At 62.5% G+C, this 24982-nt stretch overlaps 2 protein-coding genes across 2 annotated transcripts; both read right to left on the reverse strand.

Annotated features, from left to right (window-relative positions):
- Positions 1-670: 670 nt before the first annotated feature.
- Positions 671-6657, reverse strand: LOC139020635 (ficolin-2-like). Its single transcript, XM_070430328.1, has 9 exons — positions 6572-6657; positions 6094-6204; positions 5521-5574; positions 4668-4703; positions 3844-3876; positions 3092-3219; positions 2608-2737; positions 1910-2044; positions 671-1148 (listed from the first exon to the last, which is right to left on the reverse strand). Exons 1-9 carry the CDS (start codon positions 6636-6638, stop codon positions 901-903), a joined length of 942 nt encoding a protein of 313 aa, XP_070286429.1. The 5' UTR covers positions 6639-6657; the 3' UTR covers positions 671-900.
- A 10030-nt stretch (positions 6658-16687) lies between these two features.
- Positions 16688-23901, reverse strand: LOC139020633 (ficolin-2-like). The gene is made up of 9 exons (XM_070430327.1): positions 23800-23901; positions 22156-22266; positions 21584-21637; positions 20634-20669; positions 19800-19832; positions 19244-19371; positions 18759-18888; positions 18059-18193; positions 16688-17162 (listed from the first exon to the last, which is right to left on the reverse strand). Exons 1-9 carry the CDS (start codon positions 23891-23893, stop codon positions 16915-16917), a joined length of 969 nt encoding a protein of 322 aa, XP_070286428.1. The 5' UTR covers positions 23894-23901; the 3' UTR covers positions 16688-16914.
- Between the last annotated feature and the right edge of the window lie 1081 nt (positions 23902-24982).

Raw genomic sequence — 24982 nt, forward strand, 5'->3', positions numbered from 1 at the left:
GAAATATCTGAGATGCAGGATGGTCTGAGGTGACCCCTGTGAAAGCGTTGTTCGACCGCCAAAGGGGTCGGGACCCACAGGTTGAGAACCGCTGCTTTAGCGAGAGAGGGAGGGAGGAAGGGAGGGAAAAGCAGAACAGAGAGAAACATTGATGTGAGAGAGACACATGGATGGGTTGCCTCCTGCACACGCCCCAAACAGGACTGGGGATCAAACCTGAGCTACGTGTCCTTGACCTGAAGCCAAACTGTCCACCTGTCGGTCGAAGGCTGGTGCTCTAACCACCGGGCTCACCCACCCAGGGCTCCCATGGGATTCCTCACTGATTCACCACCCCCGTCCCCGGAGGAGCTGGAGGTGGGCACACGCTCTCCCAGGCTGGCTGGTGCGGGGCGGGGCCTGCGGCCAGACCGGGTGAGTCTGTGCTCTTCCACGTGGCCCGAGGCTGCAAACCTGCCGGGAGCACAGACCGCTGGTGGGACAGGCGGGAGGCAGCGGGCTGTGTGCCCCGGAGCCCCACGGCCAAGCAGGCGCACGGGCCCTGCTTAGCCCACCTCGTCTGACGCCACCAAAACCTCCTACAGTGCCAGGGCCTGGGCGGCACGGACAGGCACCCAGACGTGCACAGGACCAGTGACCGGACGACACAGATATCACGGGAATCGTGTGCTGCAGAGAGAGGCGAAGCTTTATTGAGGACGCGTGCGGGGCGCAAGGTCAGGGTCACCCTCACCCTGGCAGGCGGGAGAGGAAGGCGGGAGTCGGTTGGGGTCTCAAAGCTGAAGGTCCCTGAAGGCCGGGGGCGGGGCCAGGACGAGCTCCGCCTTTGGGGGGGGGCCTCCTGTGCCCGTCCTGGGGGGCGGGGGACCTGTTTGGAGACACTCCAGGCCGCCGACCGCCCTACACGGGCCGCACCTTCATCTCGGCCACCTTGTAGCTGTAGTAGTTCCCCTTCCCTGTAGACCAGTAGATGCCGTTCGCAGAGCTCTGGTGGGAGCCCCCGAGGTAGCGCCCGTTCAGGTTGGAGTTGTGGCAGCTGTAGAACCACCAGGCGCCCTGGTATTTCTCGGCGCAGTTGTAGGAGGATCTGTCGTTGTCCTGGTCTTTGGTGGAGAACTGGTAGTTGTTGTGATATTTCAGGGAGTCACCTGCCGGGGAGAAGCGGGGCCACTTACACTCAGTGCCAGGAGGTGCCGGCACCAGGTCCGGCCGGAGCTGTCCAGCTGCGAGTTTTGTGCTGCGAAGTCCAACAGTGCCGCGCACGCCAGCGAACGCTCGGTCGGCGGATCCCCGGCCTCGGTATCCCCCCTCTGCTCGGTGCCGGCAGCTAATGGGCACTGTGCCCCGTAGAGGGGAGGTCACTGCCCGAAAGGTCCAGGTCCCTCGGGCCCCTTGGGAGGTATTGGTGCCATGAGCGGTGCTCCCCGGGTGTCCTGTCCACCTGCTCCAATGCGGGCGGTCAGGAGGGAGACGCTCAGGTGCTGCACTTTGTAACCCTGTGTCCCGCCATCGTCATGGGCACAACCAGGTGGAGGCGGGTTATCCCAACGTGTGGATGGAGGAACTTGGGGAGGCCAAGGCCCCGCCCAGGCCCCAGGACATGGAGCCAGGACCCCGCCCAGACACTCTCCGGGGCCTACCCCCACCACCCACTCCCCACTATCCACCCCATGGCCCACCCCCACTGCCCACCCACTGCCCACCCCCACTGCCCACTCACTGCCCACCATCACTGTACACCCACTGCCCACCCCCACTGCACACCCCCACTGACCACTCCCACTGCCCAACCCTACTCTCCACCCCCGACTACCCAAACCCCACTGCCTACCCCCACTGCCCAACTCCCACTGCCCACTCCCCACTGCCCACCACTGACTCCCACCCCCACCATGTAGCTGGCACTCACCGGCGCTGCCCCCGACAAAGGCCCCCAGGACCAGCTTGTACTTCTCGGCCTCGCTCCCCACCCTGAACGACTGGTACTTGGCAAACTGGCGGGTGTCCTGGAAGTCCACCAGGTCCACACGGAGCTCGTAGGTGCCTGCGGGGGGCAGGGCCTCAGTCCCGGGAGCAGGGACCCTGAGCTGCCAGGATGTGGGTGATGCTCAGGGGACCTGGCACTGGGTACCCAGGACGACCCTCCAGGTCCCCCAGAAAGTCCTGGTCGTTGAGGGGTGGGGGCACGTGCTCCCACGGTCCCAAACCAAATCCCAGCCCTCCCTCCAGCCCCAGAGAGAAGGGGGCCTTCGGCGTTCAGGGCTGTGGGGTTGCTGTAGCCTCGCGGGAAGGGGCCGTCTTCCGTGTGTGTTCAGGGATGGGGCATTGTGGACGCCGAGGGCAGGACGGGGCACTAGGCTGAAATCCAGACGAGGGCTTCTGTGTGCCCCAAAGTTGGTCTCTGATATGCCAGCGGCCGTGACCGGAGGAGGTGTGTCCCCCAAACCCACTCCCTCCAGCCCTGACAGCCCCCTCCCGCTGGGACCTTCCTGTCCTCAGAGGCGGCACGTGTGGGGGCGCAGGAGCGGGGTCCGTCCAGGTGGCCCAGATCAGAGGTCGGGGCAGGTGGGTTTCACCCCCACCCCCAGGCCGCGGCCCGGGCCCTACCATTTGTGGTCAGGGCGTGGATGTTGTCGTTGCCCAGCCAGAACTCGCCCAGCTGGCTGCCGAAGCCCTGCTTGTAGGCGGCCCAGTCCCGGTAGAAGTCCACGGAGCCGTCCACCCTGCGCTGGATCACCTGGGGGAGGGGAGACGGCGCTGCCGCCCAGCACAGCCCAGCCCACAGCCCGGACCCCGGGCGGGCAGACGGGAACCCACGTGGGACCGAGGAGGACGTGGCAGCTGGGAGAGGGGAGGCCACGGCCCGGAGCCCACACCTGGAGGCACGGGGCTCCATCGGGCCTGGCCCACGGTCGGGTTCACCACCCCGTCGGGTTCTCTCCGTCCCCTGGGAAGGGGCAGCCCCGGACACAGGGGCCTGGACAGTGACAAGGGCCCCGGAGCGCGGGTCCTCGGGGTGGAGCCTGGTCTGCGAGGCCCGGGCCGGCAGCCGCCCCCTGGACATCACCGCCCTCCGGACGCCGGCACTCACGGTCCAGCCCCCGCCGTCCGTGTCCATGTCGCACAGCACGGTCAGCGGCCGGCAGTCGGGCAGGAAGATGGTGTGCCAGCCGCTCACGGTGTGGCCCCTGGTGAGCAGCTCCCTGCAGCTCCGAGGTCCTGGGAAGGGAAGCGGCACGTGGAGGCCCCGGGGCAGGAGGGATGGCGGGACAGTGGGGTCTGCGTGGGCAGGAGGCTCCAGGGCTGGACAGAGACCCCACCAGGGCCACCAGCTGTGACGGACAGGCAGGACCCGTGTGCAGGGCCCTCCCCCCAGGGCGCCCCCACCTTGGTCCCTGGGCACAGGCCATTGGGGTTCCAATATTTTGGGGGCAAGAGACTAGGACTGTCATTGGGGTCCCTAAGGCAGGAGAGGAGGGCGGGGCTGAGTGCTGTCCCATGTGATTGGCCAGCGGTGAGGCAGGGGGCGGGGTTCACTGCTGTCGCATGTGATTGGCCAGCACTGAGGCAGGGGGCGGGGCTGAGTGCTGTCCCATTTGATTGGCCAGCGGTGAGGCAGGGGGCGGGCTGAGTGCTGTCCCATGTGATTGGCCAGCAGTGAGGCAGGGGGCGGGCTGAGTGCTGTCCCATTTGATTGGTCAGCGGTGAGGCAGGGGCGGGGCCTCTCGGCCTGCAGGCTGATGGGCTGCATGGGGGACCCCAGGCCAATGCTCCCTGCAGGGAGGGCCAGGCACACCCGCCACCTCCGGCCAAACTGGGCTCCGGACCCGGCTGGTCGCCCACCTGTGTCACATCGCTCAGCTTCCCTTGGCGCTCCTGGGGGAGAGGAAACACCCGTGAGAGGCGGGACGGCCAAGCCCTGGTCCCTCCGCACCAGGAGGACATGGACGCCCTTCTAGATGCTTCCATAGGAGGCTGGTCCCCCAGCAAGGCCCAGCCTGCCCCTGGGGAGGCCCCTGGCTGTGCTCCCGGGAGGCGGAGTCTGAGCCTCAGCTGCCTCCTGGGCCCAGGGCAGCCTCGGGGACACGGGGAGAGCGGGCTGCTCGGTGGGGAGGGCAGCGAAGGGGTGTCTGCACCTCGGACCACAGTGGGGTGAGCCTGGGGGGGGGGGTGACTGTCTCGGGTCCAGAGAGGGGTCACCAGGGTGTGCACGTCCGGGCCCTTTTCTGACTTCCTGAACTTTGTGCGGGAAACGGAGAAGGTTTCTGTGTCATCGCCTCTGCACCCGCACGTGGAGCGTGTACATGTGTGAGGGTCACACGCGTGTCATGGGTAGTTCAGGCCACATGTTCCACATCTGCTCATCGTCTGTGACCACAGCTTGGCTCACAGCCTCTGGCCGACGTTGTGTTTTAATCGTTGTCCAACTTCCTCGAGCCCCAAGCTGAGTCCCGGGAGGACGGGCCGGCCCTGCTCAGGGGTCCGAGGCCGGGACGGGAGGGATGGGCTGCACAGGCTCGGGGAGGAGTGTGGTCCCCATCCCGCCCTCCACACCCTCCCGCAGAGGGAAGGGCCTGGTCTCCACCCAGCCCCTGCTCCACACCCTGGGAACCCCCTTGTGTTCAGGGTCCCGGAAGCCACCACTGGGGAGGGCGGGAGGGCCTCACCTTTCTCTCCCCGAGCGCCCTTCTCCCCTCGGTCTCCTGCAGAGAGAGGAGGGTCAGCACAGGACAGGACAGGCTCATGCCAGACCCCGTCAGCCAGAGGGCTCGCCTGTCCCCCCCATCCTGGGGCTGAGAGAGCCCAGGGCGAGGACAGGTCATGGGGCAAGGGAGCCGGGTCTCCTTTCTGTGCCTGGTCAGTGCTGGGCCGGGGTCGGGATCCGCCCTGGGCCCCCTGGGTGCTCTGGACACAGACCCAGACCCAGGCGCTGGGTGAGGGAGCACCCTGTAGGGGGCAGAGTTAGGATTAGGGTTAGCGTTAGGGACAAGGTTAGAGTGAGGGTTAGCAGTGGTCTGCAAAGTCATTGTCAACGGAGCCAGATATCAACAGTACAGCGATTGGAATTTCTTTTGAAAGCCAGATTTTTAAACTTAAACTTTATAGGGAGGTACATTGTTATTAACTTAATTAGGGTACTGCCAAGGCTTAGGAAGAGCCACATTCAAGGGGCTAAAGAGCCGCATGTGGCTCGAGAGCTGCAGTTTGCCGACCACAGGCATTAGGGAATATGAATAAGGTTAGGGATAAGGATAATGATAGAGTTTGGGTTAGGGTTAGGGTTAGGGTTAGGGATTAGAAAAGGATTAGGGTTAGTGATAAGGATAGACTTTGGGTTAGGGATAAGGTTAGGGTTAGGGTTTGGGTTAGGGATAGGGTTTGGGATAAGGATAGGATTATGGTTACCATTAGGTTATGGTTAGAAATTATCCGATGTGACACCCTGGTCTGCCCCTCCTCTCCCCCTGCCCCGGGTGGTGGGGGCCCTGCACGGACCCTCCATGTTCCTTGTTGAGTTACCTTTGGGCCCCGGAGGTGCCGCCTTCCCAGTGACTCCAGATGGGCCTGGTTCTCCTGCAAATTGAAACATGTCAGTGAGCAAACTCTGGGGACCCAGGCCCCTAGAACCCGAGGTTAGACCCTCAGGAACCAGAGGGAGAGGACTCGGACCCCAGCCCTCCTAATCCCCGCTGTCCAGTCAGAGGCCAGGACCTGTGACTAGTGGCCTTCCCAAGGGACCAGGCCCAAGCCCAGCTCTGCCCTGGTCTGGGGAACCTGGGCGTTTCCATTGGCTGTGACTGCCGGGCCCGCTGTGGTCCCCCCTGAAGACAGGCCCCCCGGGCTCAGCAGGGACCAGGGAGGGCAGGGCGGACAGTCCAGCCGGGTCCCCCGAAGCAGGTGCGTCATCATCAGGAGCCGTGCTGGCCGCCCACAGGAGGCTCCATGGGTGACCCGAGACCAGCTCCCTCCCACGGGAACCTACACCCCAGTGGACCAAGCCCCAGGCCCCTCCTGAGACCTGCTGGGGGCCCTGCCTTGTCCGGTCTCCCTGGGCAGGGACGAGGCCCAACCCCCCCTCACCCGGGCACTCACCTCTCCTGCCGTCGGCGCCTGCCTCTCCCTTGGGCCCCTGGACCCCGGGCAGCCCCGGGCAGCCCCGGAGGATGTTGAGCTTGTCGGCCTCCAGCCCCAGCACCTTCACTTCTGCAGAGAAGCGCGGGCGCCCGTCAGGGTGAGGACCTGGGCCGAGGACCCTGGGACCCGAGCCCTCTTGCTGTGCCACCTCGGGGAGCAGTGGGGCCGTCTGTCCCCTGAGGCGCAAGGCCCCCAGAGCTGGGTGCGACCTTGCACTGACCCGGGCTGGGGGAGGGGCGCTCTCCAGCCTCCCCCTCTCAAACCACCTGTGCCCCCCGTGGGAGAACCCAAGGCAGGTGCCCCTGCAGAGGGTAGTTAAGCCTCAGTCTGAAGAAGAATGTTCTGGAAGGACCTGGCAGGGGGCAAGCAGTGGTCTGTGCGGAGGCTCTTGGCTCTCACACCTTGGACAGGACGGTCAGCCTGGCGCCTGGCTCACCTGTACTGTTGTCAGTCATGGCGACTGCAGTGCCCAGGAGGACGAGGGCCAGGACCATGGTTCCCATGGCAGCGGGTGTCCGGTGTGGCCGCATCCCAGGTCCTGCTGCCAAGGCGCTCCCAGCTTTTATTGCTGCGTGAGCCCCGCCTCTGCTCTAGTTCCCTGCTGGACCAGCCAATTCCTCCCCAGCTCCAGGGGAGGTTCCCCCACACTGCCCTCAGCCCCCCCTCTGCAGTGGGCCCCCTTCCCTTCAATGGGTCCAGATGCCCCGCGAGGGGAGGGCTGTGTGGGGAGGGCCTGTGTGTGTCTTTATTATTTTTATTAAAGATCTATTTTTATTGACTTTGGAGATGAAAGGAAGGAGAGAGAGCTAGAAACACCCCAATGAGAGAGCTTCACACCCGCCCTGGGATCCAGCCCCCAACCCGCACATGTGCCCTTGACCGGGATGGAACCTGGGACCCTTCTGTCCACAGGCTGGCACTCTATCCACTCAGCCACACCGGCCAGGGCTGCCTGCTTGTGTCCTTACAGAAAGCCCAGGAACCCCCTCTGGTCACCCAGCTCTGCCCAGGGGGACCCCCGTAGGGACCGGCAGGACGGCTGGGGTGGCCCTGGAGGAACTCAGTTGCATGCAATGGGCTGCGGGTTCCGGAGGGTTAGAGACTCCCTGGGGTCCAGGGTGGTCAGAGGGGAGGGGAGGTGTTGACTGCCCTGCAGAGGCAGGACTGGGACCTGGATTGGTGCAGCAGCAGCGTGACTGGGGAGTGGGGAGGTGGCACTGAATTGTCCCCGGGATCGTGTGACAGTGGCGCAGCCCCAGCAGGGACACGGGCCCTGTCCCCGCCTCTCCCGCCCTGGGAGCGCGTTGCTGAATCTCAAAGCCCCACCTGATGGAGACGGAGGTGGCAGGTCGGGGCCCCCGTCCCCGTCCAGGTGAGACCTCCAGAAGGACGTGACCCAGGATGGAGGTCCCATCGGGCCCATCTCTGTGTCCCTGGCACCAGGGTCCTGAGAGTTGGTTCTCAACCCGGCCAGGGGGTCTCTACAGGAGGGAGGGGGACACAGAGCAGAGATCAGGGGAGGGAGCTGAACTCCCAGAATGGCCCGGTCATCTTGCCGGTCAGCGGCGTCCAGCGTGCTCTCTGCGTCTGGTTTGGTGGCTGAGCGCCAGCTCACCTGTGGGCCGGGCCCCTGGGAGCGGGAAGGGCTTCCTGTGAAGCCAGTTCCTGGGATTTGTACACAAAGGTGTTGTTCAATTTCTAATATAATAATATATATTAGCCACCGAGGTGTTCATGTAACGGACAATCACGGGTCCCGCGCTGCCGGTCCTGCCTGAGCCAATTCAGCGGAGACAAGCTGGGATCATGGGTGAGCGTTTACTCCGGCCCTGCGGGGAGCATGGGGAGCAGCCGTCACCCACAGACCTGTGCTGTGCCCCCCATAAGCCGGCTACTTACATTGGCTCTGGCTCCTGAATAAATTGCTTTCCTTGGGTGGAAGGACAGAGGTGACAGGGGCAGTAGCCAAAGGGCGAGTCAAATGGCCGCTCACAGGTCATGGGGGCTGGATTCCTGCACAGGCCTCGGGGTGGCAAGGGCTGGGGGTCTGCAAACGGCTGGGGGTCTGCAAAGGGCTGGGGTCTGGCTTCTGGAACAAGGTTGCTACCTTCCCAGGATCACAGGCAGCTCCCGGCGGGGGAGGAGGCCCCCTTTCTAGGTGAGACCCCGGGTTCCACGCGCACCTCCCAGCGGGGTGGGAAGGTGCCTCTGTAATCAGTTCAGAGCCAACGGGGTGAGCGGAGCAGGAGTCATATTTCGTGCAGTGACAGCGGGTCCCCATCTTCTCGCTCTGCCCCGTCATTCATGGGAGCGGGAGGTGGTGACAGGTGACATGAAAGCCTCCTGCACACAGGAGACAGGCTCAGGGGAGGGGGATCTCCCAGGGCTCAGAACTCAGGACGATGGCCCTGCTTCTGGGGGAGGGGACGCAAGCTTCCCGGGCGAGGGAGGTGGCCGAGCCTTGAACACGGCTCTTGCCCGTGACCTGCCTGCACGTGGACATGCCTCACCCCCTGGCTCTCTGAGGCAGGCCGCCCGGAGACAGGCATTCCCTGGATCATATTCTAGCGCCAAGGAAGCTATGTCAGCTAGTCACCGCCCCCCATTCCCTTATCATTTCTCCTGTGAAGGATGATCTGTGAGCAGCATGTGATTGCGTACATCAGCCTGTTTTCTTAAGAATTCCAGGGAGGGATTCATAGGAAGCAGCCTCCCTCTTCGGGCATCCCGGCTGCCAGATGTTTGCTGACCTTCCACCGTGATCTGAACAGACGGAGTTTGCGGACAATCCCCTCAGGGGAGAACTCTCAACCCCTCCCTCCATCCCTGTGTTCTCTCCCCGCCCCTCCTCTTACAAAACCTCTGCCTGAGTCCATTTGTTAAGATGATCTTTGCGCCCTGGCCACTGTGCTCAGTGGTTAGAGAATTGGCCGGAGCACTGAAGGGTCTTGGGTTCGCTTCCTGGTGGAGGGCACGATCCTGGGTTGCAGGTTCACTGCTCACACCCTGGTTGGGGCATGTGCGGGAGGCAACCAGTTGAGGTGTCTCTCTCGCTTCAATGTTTCTCTCCCTCCCTCCTCCTTCCCACTCTCTCTGAAAAGCAATGAATAAAATACCCAATGGTGAGGATTCATGAAAAAAAAAAAATTTAAAAAAGGTATGACCTTTGCGACAAGTCTGCAGTCTCCTCGGGCTGCCAGCTCCTGAATAAACCATCTTTCCTCCCAGCAGCACCGGCCCCTGGAGGACTGGCGGCAGCAGCAGGCAGCCAAGCCTGGCTTGGTACCAAATCCGGGACTTGGGGTGTTGGCAACAGCTCAGAGCACACAGCCTGTTAGGGTGACAGCCTGCTTGTCCAATGGAAAAGGTGCACTTTTGTCATGGAACAAGTGAGTGACTGATGTGAATATCAGGGTTTGGGGACAGTGACGAGGCCCAGAGTTCCTAGTATGTGTACGTTCCCCCATTTCTAAGAATCAGCGCATGCTCAGAGGCCCCCCTAAAGGCAGACAGCGGGGACACAGGGACACACTTTCCAATCTACTGGTTTTCCAGATGTAGGTCAAAGGTCGCAGGGTCAGAGCGCTGAGCCAGTGAGGGAGGGGAATGCTTCCAGGCCTGGAGGCAGGTCAGTGACACCCGCCTGTCTCGGCAGAGTGAGGTCACGGGTCAGAGTCAGGTCAGGGGTCAGAGTCAAGGTCACAGGTCAGACCTGAAAGTGCAGGGAAGGGGTCAGGGGCCCTCTGACGTTCAGGCTGTAATAAACGGAACAAATGACACCTGAGGTGACACCAGGTGAGCGTCTCGGAGCCAGGACATAAGAACAGAGCGAACGATCACAGGTTCACAGATTGAAACTGTGCCTTCCCAGGTCAGAGCCCGCACAGGCCCATGTGGGGGCTCCCGGTCCGCCCAGCAGGGGCTCCAGGCCCGCACCTCCTCGGGCTGGTGAAGCCCCTACCCAGAGGGTCAGCGGCATTCCTGCCAAGCTGGTGCCTGGAGCCGGTGGTCTGGAGCCTCCTGCCCTTCCTCCCGCTTCCCTTGGGCGCCCTGACCCTCAGCCCCATGACGCCAGGGGCCCGGGATGGGAAAGGGTGTTGCTGAGCATCTGGACATCAGCTGAGACCCGGCGAGGGCGCTTCCCAGGGTCGCTCCGTGCATCCTGGGTACTTTCCGTGCCCGACTGCCCTCCTGGGAGTCCCTGGATGGGACGTGCTCTCCTGTCAGCCCCCATCCATTCCACTCCGGCTTCTCTCCTCCTCGGGCGGTGAAGGAAGAGGCAAGTCTGCCCCACACACCGCATCCCCCGCCAGCGGGCCCTTCGCGCCCTCTTCCCCTCGCTCCTCTGCTTGTGCTGAATCCCACTCTAAAGTGAGGCGGTTGAGTTGGCTTCCCCCAGCCCATCGCTGGGAAAACGGAAAACACCACCCGCGCCTCTCAGATCTGAAGCTCTGCCCTGTGACCAGCTCCTGGGTCTCAGGAGGGAGCGTGTTTACGGTGGGATCCGGCCCCGGGAGGCCAGGGAGGGGGGTCTGTCTGGAGCCGCCTGGCAGCCAGGAGGCAGGAGGCAGCCCCAGCGCTGGCCCAGCCCAGCCGAGCGGGACACCCGGGAACTTTCGAGAATGACCAGCTCTCGGGGCCTCGCACACCGACAGGGTAACTTGTTCCGCAGCAACAAGTAGTACAGACGCTAAAGGGGTTCTTGGTCTGTGTGTCTCCCACGCGGAGTCTCCACCTCGTCCCAGCCGCCGCCGCGGCCTCTCAGGCCAGTGGTTCCTCGTTTGAAAACGAGTCTGAGAAAGTCCCCGAGGGCAGCGAGGTCCTCGCACGGCCACACACGCTCGTCCCCACACACGCCCCAGAGGGAGACCCTCCCAACCTGCCCGATGCCCGTCTGTCCCCCGGGAAGCCGGACCAGGACGGAGAGGAGTGGGTGTCGCCGCTCCCAGCCGGGACGCTCGGCCTCCGGGAGGTGGAATCACAGGGCAGCCATGGCCCGGCCCCTCGGAGGGGACCACACTCACCCCATTCCCGGCTCCCGGGCTCAGGCCGTGGCTGCTGAGACATAGCCCTTGGCAGCCAGGATGGGCCTGGGCACAAGTCCTCTATCCCAGGTCCGGGAGCTACGGAAGCAGAGCCCCATCTCAGCTCGCGTCTCCTGAAGACCCGCCTGGTGTGGGCAGCTGCAGGTGCAGGTGAGCTCTTGCTGACAATTGTTGGGGACGTGACTGGGGGGAGCAGAGGCCCCAGGCCTGAGAGCAGCCCTGAGTCCAGTGCCTGTGCCTGGGTCCCCGGACACCCCTGTGGGAGTACACACCAGCCCCATGCTCCCAGCCACACACCACACCCACACCTGAAGGTCTGGTCCTGCAGCCCAGACGGGCAGGTGCAGCCAGGCCTCAAGGTTGAGGGAGATGAGAGAAGTGGGGGGGCTCTGCAGGGCCTGACCCGGGGCTTCCCTGAGGCCTCTCCTCCCTCCCTCCCTCTCCCAGGCTCATTCACCATCCTCACCTTCGAGGTGGAAGCTGCAGCACCTGCCTCCAATAACGGCTGCCCTCCCCGCCCCCCCCCCCGTGCCCACAGGTGTGGGTGCTCCTGTAATGAGCCCACCAGGGGCCACAGACTCCTGCAGGAGGCGGGTTCTCTCTCTCTGAAAGGTGGGGGCTCCCTGCGAGGCCAGCCGCCTGCTCCCGCACCCGCTCTCACTGCCTGGCCTCCAGCAGCTGACTTTACCCCTGCCCTTGCGGACGGGAAAGCCTGCCTGTGAGCACTGCCATGTTTCAGTGGAGGGATGCTGCTCAAAGCTGCCACCTCCAAGCCTGCCTGGGGGTTTGACCCTCCAAGTGTTTCTCACTCTTTTTTAAAAATTTTATTTAATACTAGAGGCCGGGTGCACAAAATTCATGCACTGGTGGGGGGGTGTCCCTCAGCCCAGCCTGCACCCTCTCCAATCTGGGACATCTCAGAGGATGTCCGACTGATGGTATAGGACCAATGCCTGTGAAATCGGGCCTAAACCAGCAGGCAGACGTCCCTCTCACAATCTGGAATGCTGGCTCCTAAGCACTCTGTCTGCCAGGCGGAGTGACCTTACTGGTCCCCTGCAGGCCTGATAACCCCAAACTGCCCTCCCCTGCAGGCCTGATCACCCCAATTCCCCTCCCCTGCAGACCTGGTCCCCCCAACTACCATCCTCAGCAGGCCTGGTCCCCACCAACTGCCATCCCCTGCAGGCCATCTTGTGATACGTAGGGGCGGCCATCTTGTGATGCGAGTGTGTGAGGGTCAATTTGCATATGATCTCTTTATTAAATAGGATATTTTAGTTGATTTCATAGAGGAAGGGGGTTGGGGGAGAGAGGAACATCACTGATGAGAGAACATCACTGATGATCAGCTGGCTCCTGACGCCTCACACTGGGACTGAGCCCACAGCCCAGGCCTGTGCCCTGACCCGAATGAAAACGTGACTCCTGGTTCATAGATCGATGCTCAACCCCTGAGCCCCGCTGGCCGGGCCCTTCTCAGTTTTCTCTCTAACGAACGGTGCCAGCACGGCGCCTCCCAGGCCTGACCGTCCACTGCCTCTGGGCGCTATGGTCAGTCCAGCAACCTGGACCTGAGAATCAGTTCCAGTGTTTACTAAGAATACCAACATGGTTGGGGGCAGCTCTGATAAGCACATAACGCCTTCTTCCCAAGGTGATTATACTTATAATGGCTTCAGTGGGGAGCTCCCTATTTGTTTACCTAAAAGGGGGACTTCAGGATGTTTGAAGCTTGGCCAAGAAAATAAGACGTCCTGTGGGGGCACAGACATTGCTAACATTGCAGGCCCCTGGGATATGGAAAAATGTATTCAGACAGTTACTTACCTGGGGTTCCCTAAGGCCACCCGATGGCTGGCTGATCAGCATCCCCTGCTCCTCTCCTGCCCTAATAGCACCACTACTGAGCTGGGAGCATTTCCTCAATGGCAAGATTGGGCCACCCTGTACCAGTGAGACATACTATTTCTGGCTCTGACTTGTATGTATTGGATTGGTCTCACAGGCTTGATGCTGAACGCCCCCATCACGAGCCTATGTCACCAGGAGGGTTTGTGGGTGACGCCCTGACCACAGAAACAGGAGGTTTACAGAAAGGTCTGTGGCATTTAGCTGCTGCCTTTGTCTTTCTTAATTCACTGGCTCTTTCTTAGCTGATATTAAAGGAGCATGTTCATCGAGCCCTTGCTATGGATTACCAGCCTGTGTCCAGCTTCCGTATGTATTGGTGACTGGAAAGGTGAACATCACCAGATTGGACTCCCATTATGCTGTCCAATGCCATCACTGTGACCTTACCAGCTGTGTTTCCAGGCATCACCTGAATGGAGATATAGTAATTTCAAAGCAGCCTTCCTTTATTATGCCTCCTACCCACATAACAGGGAGATGGTATCATGATGCACGCCTCCAGGCATTGCAGGAACTGCACAATCAGCTCTCCCTGGATCAGCGTGCTGTGGGCTTATTAGTTCTGGTCTTGTTACCTCAGTTACTGTCATTGTATCTGCTGTCACTGCTTCTCTTCTATTGACCCAAAGACTCCAGAATGGAAAGTTTGTCCATGAATAGGCTCAGAACACCTTGGCTACACTTCATGATCAAGAAGATATAGATAAAAAGTTAGAAACAAAGCTAAATGCTCTGGAAGCTGTGCTAATAGGACTAGGTCATCAATTAGAAAGTGTCAAGATGAGACAGCAGCTGCAATGCCATGCTGCTTTCACATATATTTGTGTGACGTCAGCCCTGCTATGACAGTTCTCTATGGGACTGGAGTAAAATCAAGATGCACCTATAGGGAATATGGCATCATATTAATATCAGTATAGACCTTGTACGGGTACACAAACATGTGTGAGCCAATCTGAATAGTCATGATGAAACTATATCTCCAGTGAAAAGAATTGCTGGATGATTTAAAAGAATTTATTCATGGAAAATGTTAAAACACACCACCTGGCACCGAATAGGATTCCTTTATGTACCACTAAACTTACCCTTCTATCTTTTAGTCAGCAACAAGTTCCTGAGATCTCAAGTCCGAAGGCTCCAATTTGATGTCCAAGCTACATTTAAAATGTAAAGAAGGCGGAGATGTAGAGAGCGCCTGAGGAAGGTCCCTGAGCTGATTGTCATCTGAATCCAGTGGCACCTGGCAGAGCCATGACCTTGAAACATACCTTGCCAGAGGCAGGTGTGTTGTCAGTCTGACCTTCAGCTCAGGCACCAGGCACCTGAGTTCCTGACAGGCACCAGGAACAAACACGATTATCCAGGCCCATCCAGAAGTGACAATTACAAAGAAGCCACAGGAATGCACATATTTTCTTTATCTTAAACTTTAGTAAAACATCTTGGTAACTTCCTGTATAACATAAACACGTTGTATCTGCTCTGGGTCCCTGTCTCTCCATCTGAGGGCAGCTGACCCACCCTGTCCCAGCTTTCCCTACTGTCTTTGTTTCTGTCTCTTTCATTTTCCCAATCTCCCATCACCCCTATTCAGGACTCCTGTCCACTCTCTAGCTGTGCTGGTCTCATAAAAGAGAAATAATTATAGATTGTCATCTGTGTGCCTGCGGAGCGAGGCAAAGCTTTATTGAGGATGCGTGCAGATTGCAAGTCAGGGTCACTCTCACCCTGGCAGGTGGAAGAGGAAGGGCGAGGAGTCGGTTGGGATCTCCAAGCTGAGAGCTCCTGATGGGCCAGGCGTGGGCCCGGAGTGAGCTCCACCTTTGAGTGGGGGCCTTGTGTGCCCGTCCTGGGGGGGTGGGACCTGCTCAGAGAGAGACGCTCTGGGCTGCTGGCCGCCCTACACGGGCCGCACCTTCATCTCGGCCACCTTGACACAGGGCTAGGACCCCTCCCAGACTCTCTACACTGCCCATACCCACTGCAAAGCCCCAGAGAGAAGGGGCCCTCGGCGTTCGGCGGGGGTCGGGGGGTTGCCGCAGCCTCGTGGGAAGGGGCCGTCTCCCGTGTGTGTTCAGGGATGGTGCATGGTGGGCGCTGAGGGAAGGGCTGGGCGCTGGGGTGAAACCCGACGAGGGCCTCCATGTTCCCCCAGGTAGGCCTCTGAGATGCCAGCGGCCATGCCCGGAGGAGGTCCGCCCCCCAAACACACTTCCTCTGGCCCTGACGTCGCCTCTCCCGCTGGGACCTTCCTGTCCTCAGAGGTGGCATGTGTGCAGCGGAGGAACGGGCTCCGTCCAGGTGGCCCAGGTCGGAGGTCAGGGCAGGTGAGTTTGTGGTGGGCAGCAGGCTCTCAGCCTCCAGCAAAGCTCCAGGAATCGGTCATCCAACGCCCCCCCAAAATATGGCTCATCAGCTACCGTGACAAGGACATCGAATTAAAGCTCAAGGTTGCTGAGACGTCGGTGGGGGGCAGGGCTGGCTCCCCGCCCGGAGGGGGCTTCAGGCCCAGGATGAGGATGAGGACGCGGGTCCATCCCCTCCCAGGCCCCTCCTCTTCGGAAAGGCCGGGTTTGGGAGGTGATGTTGACCAGCACCACCACACGCAGGGCCACGGCACACCACACACTGGTTCTGGCCGAGGCCGTGGTCTGATGCCGCTCGGCACGGCCGTGACCCTAACACCAGCCCCTGCTGTTCCCCGTCTTCTCCCCTCAAGGCTTCGCACTGGGTTCTGTTTCTTTTGTTCAGTCCTCACGGGAGGACATTTCCCCATCAATCTTTAGACAGCGGTTCTCAACCTTCTGGCCCTTTAATACAGTTCCTCATGTTGTGACCCAACCTTACAATTATTTTCGTTGCTACTTCCTAACGGTCATGTTGCTAACTGGTATGAATCGTCATGGAAATATCTTAGATGCAGAATGGTCTTAGGTGACTCGTGTGAAAGGGTCGTTCGATCACCAAAGGGGTCGCGACCCACAGGTTGAGAACCACTGCTTTAGAGAAAGAGAGGGAGGGAGGAAGGGAGGGAGGAAGGGAGGGAGGAGCAGAACAGAGAGAAACATTGATGTGAGAGAGACACATGGATGGGTTGCCTCCTGCACACGCCCCGACCAGGACTGGGGATCAAACCTGAGGTACGTGCCCTTCACCTGGAGTGAAACCGTCCACCTGTCGGTCGAAGGCTGGTGCTCTGCCACCGGGCTCACCCACCCAGGGCTCCCATGGGATTCCTCACTGATTCACCACCCCGGTCCCCGGAGGAGCTGGGGGTCAGCACACACGCTCTCCCAGGCTGGCTGGTGTGGGGCGGGGCCTGCGGCCAGACCGTGTGAGTCTGTGCTCTTCCTCGTGGCCCGAGGCTGCAAACCTGCCGGGAGCACAGACCACTGGTGGGACAGGCGGGAGGCAGCGGGCTGTGTGCCCCGGAGCCGCACTGCCACGCAGGTGCCCGGGCCCTGCTTAGCCCACCTCGTCTGACGCCACCAAAACCTCCTACAGTGCCAGGGCCTGGGCGGCACGGACAGGCACCCAGGCGTGCACAGGACCAGTGACCGGACGACACAGATATCACGGGAATCGTGTGCTGCAGAGAGAGGCGAAGCTTTATTGAGGACGCGTGCGGGGCGCAAGGTCAGGGTCACCCTCACCCTGGCAGGCGGGAGAGGAAGGCGGGAGTCGGTCGGGGTCTCAAAGCTGAAGGTCCCTGAAGCCGGGGGAGGGGCCAGGACGAGCTCCGCCTTTGGGGGGGCCTCCTGTGCCCGTGCTGGGGGGCGGGGGACCAGTTTGGAGACACTCCAGGCTTCCGACCGCCCTACACGGGCCGCACCTTCATCTCGGCCACCTTGTAGCTGTAGTTGTACCCCTTCCCTGTATACCAGTTGATGCCGTTGGAAGAGCTACTGTGGGAGCCCCCGAGGTAGCGCCCGTTCAGGTTGGAGTTGTGGCAGTTATAGTACCACCAGGCGCCCTGGTAAGTCTCGGCGCAGTTGGAGGAGGCCCCGTCGTTGTCCTGGTCTTTGGTGGAGAACTGGTAGTTGTTGTGATAGGTCAGGGAGTCACCTGCCGGGGAGAAACAAGGCCGCTTACACTCAGTGCCAGGAGGTGCCGGTACCAGGTCCGGCCGGAGCTGTCCAGCTGCGAGTTTTGTGCTGCGAAGTCCAACAGTGCCACGCACGCCAGCGAACGCTCTGTCGGCGGATCCCCGGCCTCGGTATCCCCCCTCTGCTCTGTGCCCGCCAGCAAACGAACACTGTGCCACGTAGAGGGGCGGCCACTGCCCGAGACGTCCAGGTCCCTCTGGCCCCTCGGGAGGGACGTGCGCCATGAGCGGTGCTCCCCGGGCTTCCTGTCCACCTGCTCCAATGCGGGCGGTCAGGAGGGAGACGCTCAGGCGCTGCACTTTGTAACCCTGTGTCCCGCCATCGTCATGGGCGCATCCAGGTGGAGGCGGGTTATCCCAACGTGTGGATGGAGGAACGTGGTGAGGCCAAGGCCCCGCCCAGGCCCCAGGGACACAGAGCCTGGACCCGCCCAGACACTCTCCACGGCCCACCCCCACTGGCCACCCCTCACTGATTACCCCTACTGCCCACCCACTGCTCTCCCCCCCATCCCCCACCCCCACTGCCCTCCCAATACTGCCCACCCCCACTGCCCACCCCCACCACCCACTCCCCACTGCCCACCCCCACTATCCACCCCATGACCCACCCCCACTGCCCACCCACTGCCCACCCACTGCCCACCCCCACTGCCCACTCACTGCCCACCCCCACTGCCCACTCACTGCCCACCATCACTGTACACCCACTGTCCATCACCACTGCCCACTGCCCACAACCCACTGCCCACCCCCACTGCCATCCCCCACTGCCCACCCCCACTGCCCACCTCCCACTGCCCACTCCCCACTGCCCACCACTGACTCCCACCCCCAACATGTAGCTGACACTCACCGGCGGTGCCCCCAGTAAAAGCGCCCAGGACCAGCTTGTACTTCTCGGCCTCGCTCCCCACCCTGAACGACTGGTACTTGGCAAACTGGCGGGTGTCCTGGAAGTCCACCAGGTCCACACGGAGCTCGTAGGTGCCTGCGGGGGGCAGGGCCTCAGTCCCGGGAGCAGGGACCCTGAGCTGCCAGGACGTGGGTGACGCCCAGGGGACCTGCACTGGGCACCCAGGAGTACCCTCCAGGTCCCCCAGAAAGTCCTGGTCGCTGAGGGGGGGCACGTGCTCTGGCCTGAGCCAACCCCCCAGCCCTCCCTCCAGCCCCAGAGAGAAGGGGGCCTTCGGCGTTCAGGGCTGTGGGGTTGCTGTAGCCTCGTGGGAAGGGGCTGTCTCCCGTGTGTGTTCAGGGAAGGGGCTCGATGTGCAGTGAGGGCAGGGCTGGGCGCTAGGCCCGAAACCCAGACAAGGGCTTCTGTGTCCCCCCAGGGTGGTCTCTGAGATGCCAGCGGCCGTGACCGGAGGAGGTCTGTCCCCCAAACCCACTTCCTCCAGCCCTGACACCCCCCCTCCCGCTGGGACCTTCCTGTCCTCAGAGGCGGCACGTGTGGGGGCGCAGGAGCGGGTCCGTCCAGGTGGCCCACCCAGGTTGGAGGTCAAGGCAGGTTGGTTTCACCGATCCCCACCCCCAGGCCGTGGCCCGGGCCCTACCATTTGTGGTCAGGGCGTGGATGTTGTCGTTGCCCAGCCAGAACTCCCCCAGCTGGCTGCCGAAGCCCTGCTTGTAGGCGGCCCAGTCCCGGTAGAAGTCCACGGAGCCGTCCACCCTGCGCTGGATCACCTGGGGGAGGGGAGACGGCGCTGCCGCCCAGCACGGCCCAGCCCACAGCCCAGACCCCGGGAGAGCAGACGGCGCCCACGTGGGACCGAGGAGGACGTGGCCGCTGGGAGAGGGGAGGCCACGGCCCGGAGCCCACACCTGGGGGCACGGGGCTCCCTCGGGCCGGGCCCACGGTCGGGTTCACCCACCCCGTCGGGTTCTCTCCGTCCCCTGGGAAGGGGCAGCCCCGGACACAGGGGCCTGGACAGTGACAAGGGCCCCAGAGCGCGGGTCCTCGGGGTGGAGCCTGGTCTGCGAGGCCCGGGCCGGCAGCCGCCCCCCAGGACCGCACCGCCCTCCCGACGCCGGCACTCACGGTCCAGCCCCCGCCGTCCGTGTCCATGTCGCACAGCACGGTCAGCGGCCGGCAGTCGGGCAGGAAGATGGTGTGCCAGCCGCTCACGGTGTGGCCCCTGGTGAGCAGCTCCCTGCAGCTCCGAGGTCCTGGGAAGGGAAGCGGCACGTGGAGGCCCCCGGGCGGGAGGGAGGGCGGGACAGTGGGGTCTGCGTGGGCAGGAGGCTCCAGGGCTGGACAGAGACCCCACCAGGGCCACCAGCTGTGATGGACAGGGACCGTGTGCCCGCCCCCCACCAGGGCGCCCCCACCTTGGTCTTGGGGCACCGGCCATTGGGGTTCCAATATTTTGGGGGAAAGAGACTAGGACTGTCATTGGGGTCCCTAAGGCTGGAGAGGAGGGCGGGGCTGAGTGCTGTCCCATGTGATTGGCCAGCGGTGAGGCAGGGGCGGGGCCTCTGGGCCTGCAGGCTGATGGGCTGCATGGGGGACCCCAGGCCAATGCTCCCTGCAGGGAGGGCCAGGCACACCCGCCACCTCCGGCCAAACTGGGCTCCGGACCCGGCTGGTCGCCCACCTGTGTCACATCGCTCAGCTTCCCACGACGCTCCTGGGGGAGAGGAAACACCGTGAGAGGCGGGACGGCCAAGCCCTGGCCCCTCCGCACCAGGAGGACATGGACGCCCTTCTAGATGCTTCCATCGGAGGCTGGTCCCCCAGCAAGGCCCAGCCTGCCCCTGGGGAGGCCCCTGGCTGTGCTCCCGGGAGGCGGAGTCTGAGCCTCAGCTGCCTCCTGGGCCCAGGGCAGCCTCGGGGACACGGGGAGAGCGGGCTGCTCGGTGGGGAGGGCAGCGAAGGGGCGTCTGCACCTCGGACCACAGTGGGGTGAGCCTGGGGGGGGGGGTGACTGTCTCGGGTCCAGAGAGGGGTCACCAGGGTGTGCACGTCCGGGCCCTTCTCTGACTTCCTGAACTTTGTGCGGGAAACGGAGAAGGTTTCTGTGTCATCGCCTCTGCACCCGCACGTGGAGCGCGCACAGGTGTGAGGGTCACACGCGTGTCATGGGTAGTTCAGGCCACATGTTCCACATCTGCTCATCGTCTGTGACCACAGCTTGGCTCACAGCCTCTGGCCGACGTTGTGTTTTAATCGTTGCCCAACTTCCTCGAGCCCCAGGCAGAGGCCCGGGAGGACGGTGCCGGCCCTGCTCAGGGGTCCGAGGCCGGGACGGGAGGGATGGGCTGCACAGGCTCGGGGAGGAGTGTGGTCCCCACCCCGCCCTCCACACCCTCCCGCAGAGGGAAGGGCCTGCTCTCCACCCAGCCCCTACTCCACACCCTGGGAACCCCCTTGTGTTCAGGGTCCCGGAAGCCACCCCTGGGGGGTGGGTGGGAGGGTGGGAGGGCCTCACCTTTCTCTCCACGAGCGCCCTTCTCCCCTTGGTCTCCTGCAGAGAGAGGAGGGTCAGCACAGGCTCGAGGACAGGACAGGCTCATGCCAGACCCCGTCAGCCAGAGGACTCGCCTGTCCACACCCTCCTGGGGCCAAGAGAGCCCAGGGCGGGGACAGGTCATGGGGCAAGGGAGCCGGGTCTCATTTCTGTGCCCGGTCAGTGCTGGGCTGGGGTCGAGATCCGCCCTGGGCCCCCTGGGTGCTCTGGACACAGACCCAGACCCAGACCCAGGCACTGGGTGAGGGAGCACCCTGTTGGGGGCAGAGTTAGGATTAGGGTTAGCGTTAGGGACAAGGTTAGAGTGAGGGTTAGCAGTGGTCGGCAAACTCATTAGTCAACAGAGCCAAATATCAACAGTACAATGACTGTAATTTCTTTTGAGAGCCAAATTTTTAAACTTAAACTATATTGGTAGGTACATTGTTATTAACTTAATTAGTGTACTCCTAAGGCTTAGAAAGAGCCACATTCAAGGGGCTGAAGAGCCGCATGTAGCTCGGGAGTTGCAGTTTGCCGACCACAGGCATTAGGGAATATGAATAAGGTTAGGGATAAGGATAATGATAGAGTTTGGGTTCGGATTAGGGATTAGAAAAGGATTAGGGTTAGTGATAAGGATAGATTTTGGGTTAGGGATGAGGTTAGGGTTAGGTTTAGGAATGAGGATAGGTTTAGATTAGGGTAAGGGTTAGGGTTAGGGTTAGTGATAAGGGTATGATTACGGTTAGGGATAAAGTTAGGGTTATGGTTGGGTTAGGGATAGGGTTTGGGATAAGGATAGGATTATGGTTACCATTAGGTTATGGTTAGAAAATACCCCATGTGACACCCTGGTCTGCCCCTCCTCTCCCCCTGCCCCGGGTGGTGGGGGTCCCTGCACGGACCCTCCATGTTCCTTGTTGAGTTACCTTTGGGCCCCGGAGGTGCCGCCTTCCCAGGGACTCCTGCTGGGCCTGGTTCTCCTGCAAATTGAAACATGTCAGTGAGCAAACTCTGGGAACCCAGGCCCCTAGCGCCCCCAGTTTAGACCCCCGGAAACCAGAGGGAGGGGATTCGGACCCCAGCACTCCTAGTCCCCGCTGTTCAGTCAGAGGCCAGGACCTGTGGCCAGGGGCCTTCCCAAGGGACCAGGCCTGAGCCCAGCTCTGCCCTCGCTCGGGGAACCCGGGCATTTCCATTGGCTGTGACTGCCGGGCCCGCTGTGGTCGTCCCCAGTGATAGGCCCCCCGGGCTCAGCTGTGACCACAGAGGACAGGGAGGACAGTCCAGCCGGGTCCCCAGTAGCAGGTGCATCATCACCAGGAGCCGAGCTGGCCATCAAAAGGAGGCGCCATGGGTGACCGGAGACCAGCTCCCTCCCATGGGGACACACATGCCAGTGGACTGAGACCCAGGCCCCTCCTGAGACCTGCTGGGGCCCTGCCCTGCTGGGTCTCCCTGGGCAGGGACGAGGCCCAGCCCCCCTCACCCGGGCACTCACCTCTCTTGCCGTCGGCGCCTGGCCCTCCCTTGGGCCCCCGGGCCCCGGGCAGCCCCGGGCAGCCCCTGAGGATGTTGAGCTTGTCGGCCTCCAGTCCCAGCACCTTCACTTCTGCAGAGAAGCGCAGGAGCCCGTCAGGGTGAGGACCTGGGCCACTGCACCCCCTGCCCTCCCTCCCGAGGGACCTGCCACCGTGGGGACCCGGCCTGGCAGATGGCTGTGCCCGGGCCGCCTGCCTCAGCCGGAGGGCCAGCCTGGAGGGGAGGCGGCCCCGCCTCTGCTGAGCCTGTGGTCGGTCCTCCCCCAGGTGATGGGCCCGGCCTCGTGGTCCACGGGCCCCCGGGGAACCCCGCTTCTCAGGCTGTGTGTCCTCGGGGAGTCACTCAGCCCCTCTGGGCTCTGTGCCCGGCTGCAGAGTGAGAGCAGAGGGAGGCTTTGGGGGGTCAGAGTGGCTGATGCAAATGTGCGAGACCTTAGGAAGAGCTCCCCCCACTGTGGCCCGTCCAGTGAGTGCAGCCTCCACATCTGTGAGACAGCGGGGGGCGGGGGCAGTGCCGCGTGTCACCCCCATTCCTCGGGCACGTGGCCTGGGAATCCCGGGCTGGAGGGTGCGGAGGGTGGGGATCCCTGTGATCTGAGGACACACAGCAGCCCCCACAGAACTGGAGCCAGTAAGGTTCCTGCCTCTCAGAGTTCAAGTGCGTCCATCACAAATACACGGCCTCTAGGGAGGGTGTGGGGACCCAGAAACCCTCCGACTTCCAGTGTCCCCTTGGGGCCACATGGTCCGCGGGCCTGTCCCCTGCAGGTCCCCCCTGGGCGGAGCCAATGGGGACCTCACTTCTGCATTCGTTTAATTTCTGCTCATTAACAACAGGGCACCTGGGGGTCGGGGACAATGAGAGGCCCTGGTGGAGCCTGGCCGGTCAGAGCGCCATCCAGGTCGCTGAGACTGTGGGCGCGATCGCCATCAGGGCGCGAGCAACGGGAACAGCAAATCCACGTCTGTCCCTCCCTCTCTCTCTGGCAAATGAATGAATTTTAAAAATCCTTTTGTTTTAAATGAAGAAAATAGGACGCCCTGAGGGGAGAACATGGACTCAGCGTGAGGCCCGAGTGTCCTTCCTCCCGACTCAGCGGCCTTTCTCCCGTCACAGGGGGACATTCTCTCTCCCACCTCCTCACAGGCCGCATCGCCCCGGGGCCCTGGGAGGCGGCACCTGGTCCCGGGTCCCAGCCCCGTCACAGCCAGAGACTCTGGAGGGAGGGGTGGAGCCCCCTGGAGAGCTCCTGGGCCAGGGAAAGAGGTCGGGCCCGAGGGGACCCTGGGACCCTGGCCCTCTTGCTGTGCCACCTCTGGGAGCAGTGGGGCCCTCCTGTCCCCTGAGGCTCAAGCCCCCCAGCGCTGGGTGGGACCTTGCACTGACCCGGGCTGGGGGAGGGGCGCTCTCCAGCCTCCCCCCCTCACACCACCTGTGCCCCTCGTGGGAGGACCCTAAGGCAGGTGCCCCTGCAGAGGGTGGTTCAGCCTCAGTCTGAAGAAGAATGTTGTGGAAGGACCCGGCAGGGGGCTGACAATGGTCAGTGTCCAGGCCCTCGGTTCTGGGACCTTGGTCAGGCCGGCCCGCCTGGCGCCTGGCTCACCTGTACTGTTGTCAGTCATGGCGGCTGCAGCGCCCAGGAGGGCGAGGGCCAGTACCATGGTTCCCATGGCAGCGGCTGTCCGGTGTGGCTGCATCTCAGGTCCTGCTGCCAAGGCGCTCCCAGCTTTTATTGCTGAGTGAGCCCCGCCTCTGCTCTAGTTCCCTGCTGGACCAGCCAATTCCTCCCCAGCTCCAGGGGACAGTCCCCTCCACCACGCCCTCAGCCCTCCCTCTGCAGTGGCCCCCCTTCCCTTCAGTGGGACCAGATGCCCGGCAAGGGGAGGGCTGTGTGGGGAGGGCCTGTGTGTGTCTTTATTATTTTTTATTAAAGATGTATTTTTATTGACTTTGGAGATGAAAGGAAGGAGAGAGAGCTAGAAACACCCAATGAGAGCGAATCATGCCCGCCCTGGGATCCAGCCCCCAACCCTCACATGTGCCCTTAACTGGGATGGATCCTGGGACCCTTCTGTCCGCAGGCTGGCACTCTATCCACTGAGCCACACCAGCCAGGGTTGCCTGCTTGTGTCCTTAGAGAAAGCCCAGGAGCCCCCTCTCGTCACCCAGCTCTGCCCTGAGGGACCCCCCGGAGGGACCCCTAGGACGGCAGGGGTGGCCGGGCAGGAACTGACTTGCATGCCATGGGTTGCGGGTTCCAGAGGGTTTGAGACTCCCTGGGGTCCAGGGTGGTCAGAGGGAGGGGAGGTGTTGACTGCCCTGCAGAGGCAGGACTGGGAGCTGGACTGGTGCAGCAGCAGCCTGACTGGGGAGTGGGAGGTGGCACTGAATTGTCCCTGAGACCCTGTGACATTGGCGCAGCCCCAGCAGGGACTGGCGGGCGGCACGGGCCCTGTCCCCGCCTCGCCGCCCTGGGAGCGGGTCGCTGAATCTCAAAGCCCCACCTGGATAGAGAGGGAGGAGGCAGGTGGGGCCCCCGTCCCCGTCCAGGTGTGACCCCCAGGCTGTTGTGACCCAGGATGGAGGTCCCATCGGGCCCATTTCCGTGTCCCTGGCACCAGGGCCCTGAGAGTTGGTTCTGGACCCGGTGAGGGCGGGGGGTCTCTACAGGAGGGAGGGGGACACAGAGCAGAGACCAGGGGAGGGAGCTGACCTCCCAGAATGTCCCGGTCATCTTGCCGGTCAGCGGCGTCCAGCGTGCTCTCTGCGTCTGGTTTGGTGGCTGA

This window comes from Myotis yumanensis, unplaced genomic scaffold (assembly GCF_028538775.1).
Source record: "Myotis yumanensis isolate MYYU_CA2020_CCGP unplaced genomic scaffold, mMyoYum1.0.hap1 SCAF_12, whole genome shotgun sequence".
In the NCBI taxonomy this organism is placed as follows: Eukaryota; Metazoa; Chordata; class Mammalia; order Chiroptera; family Vespertilionidae; genus Myotis; species Myotis yumanensis.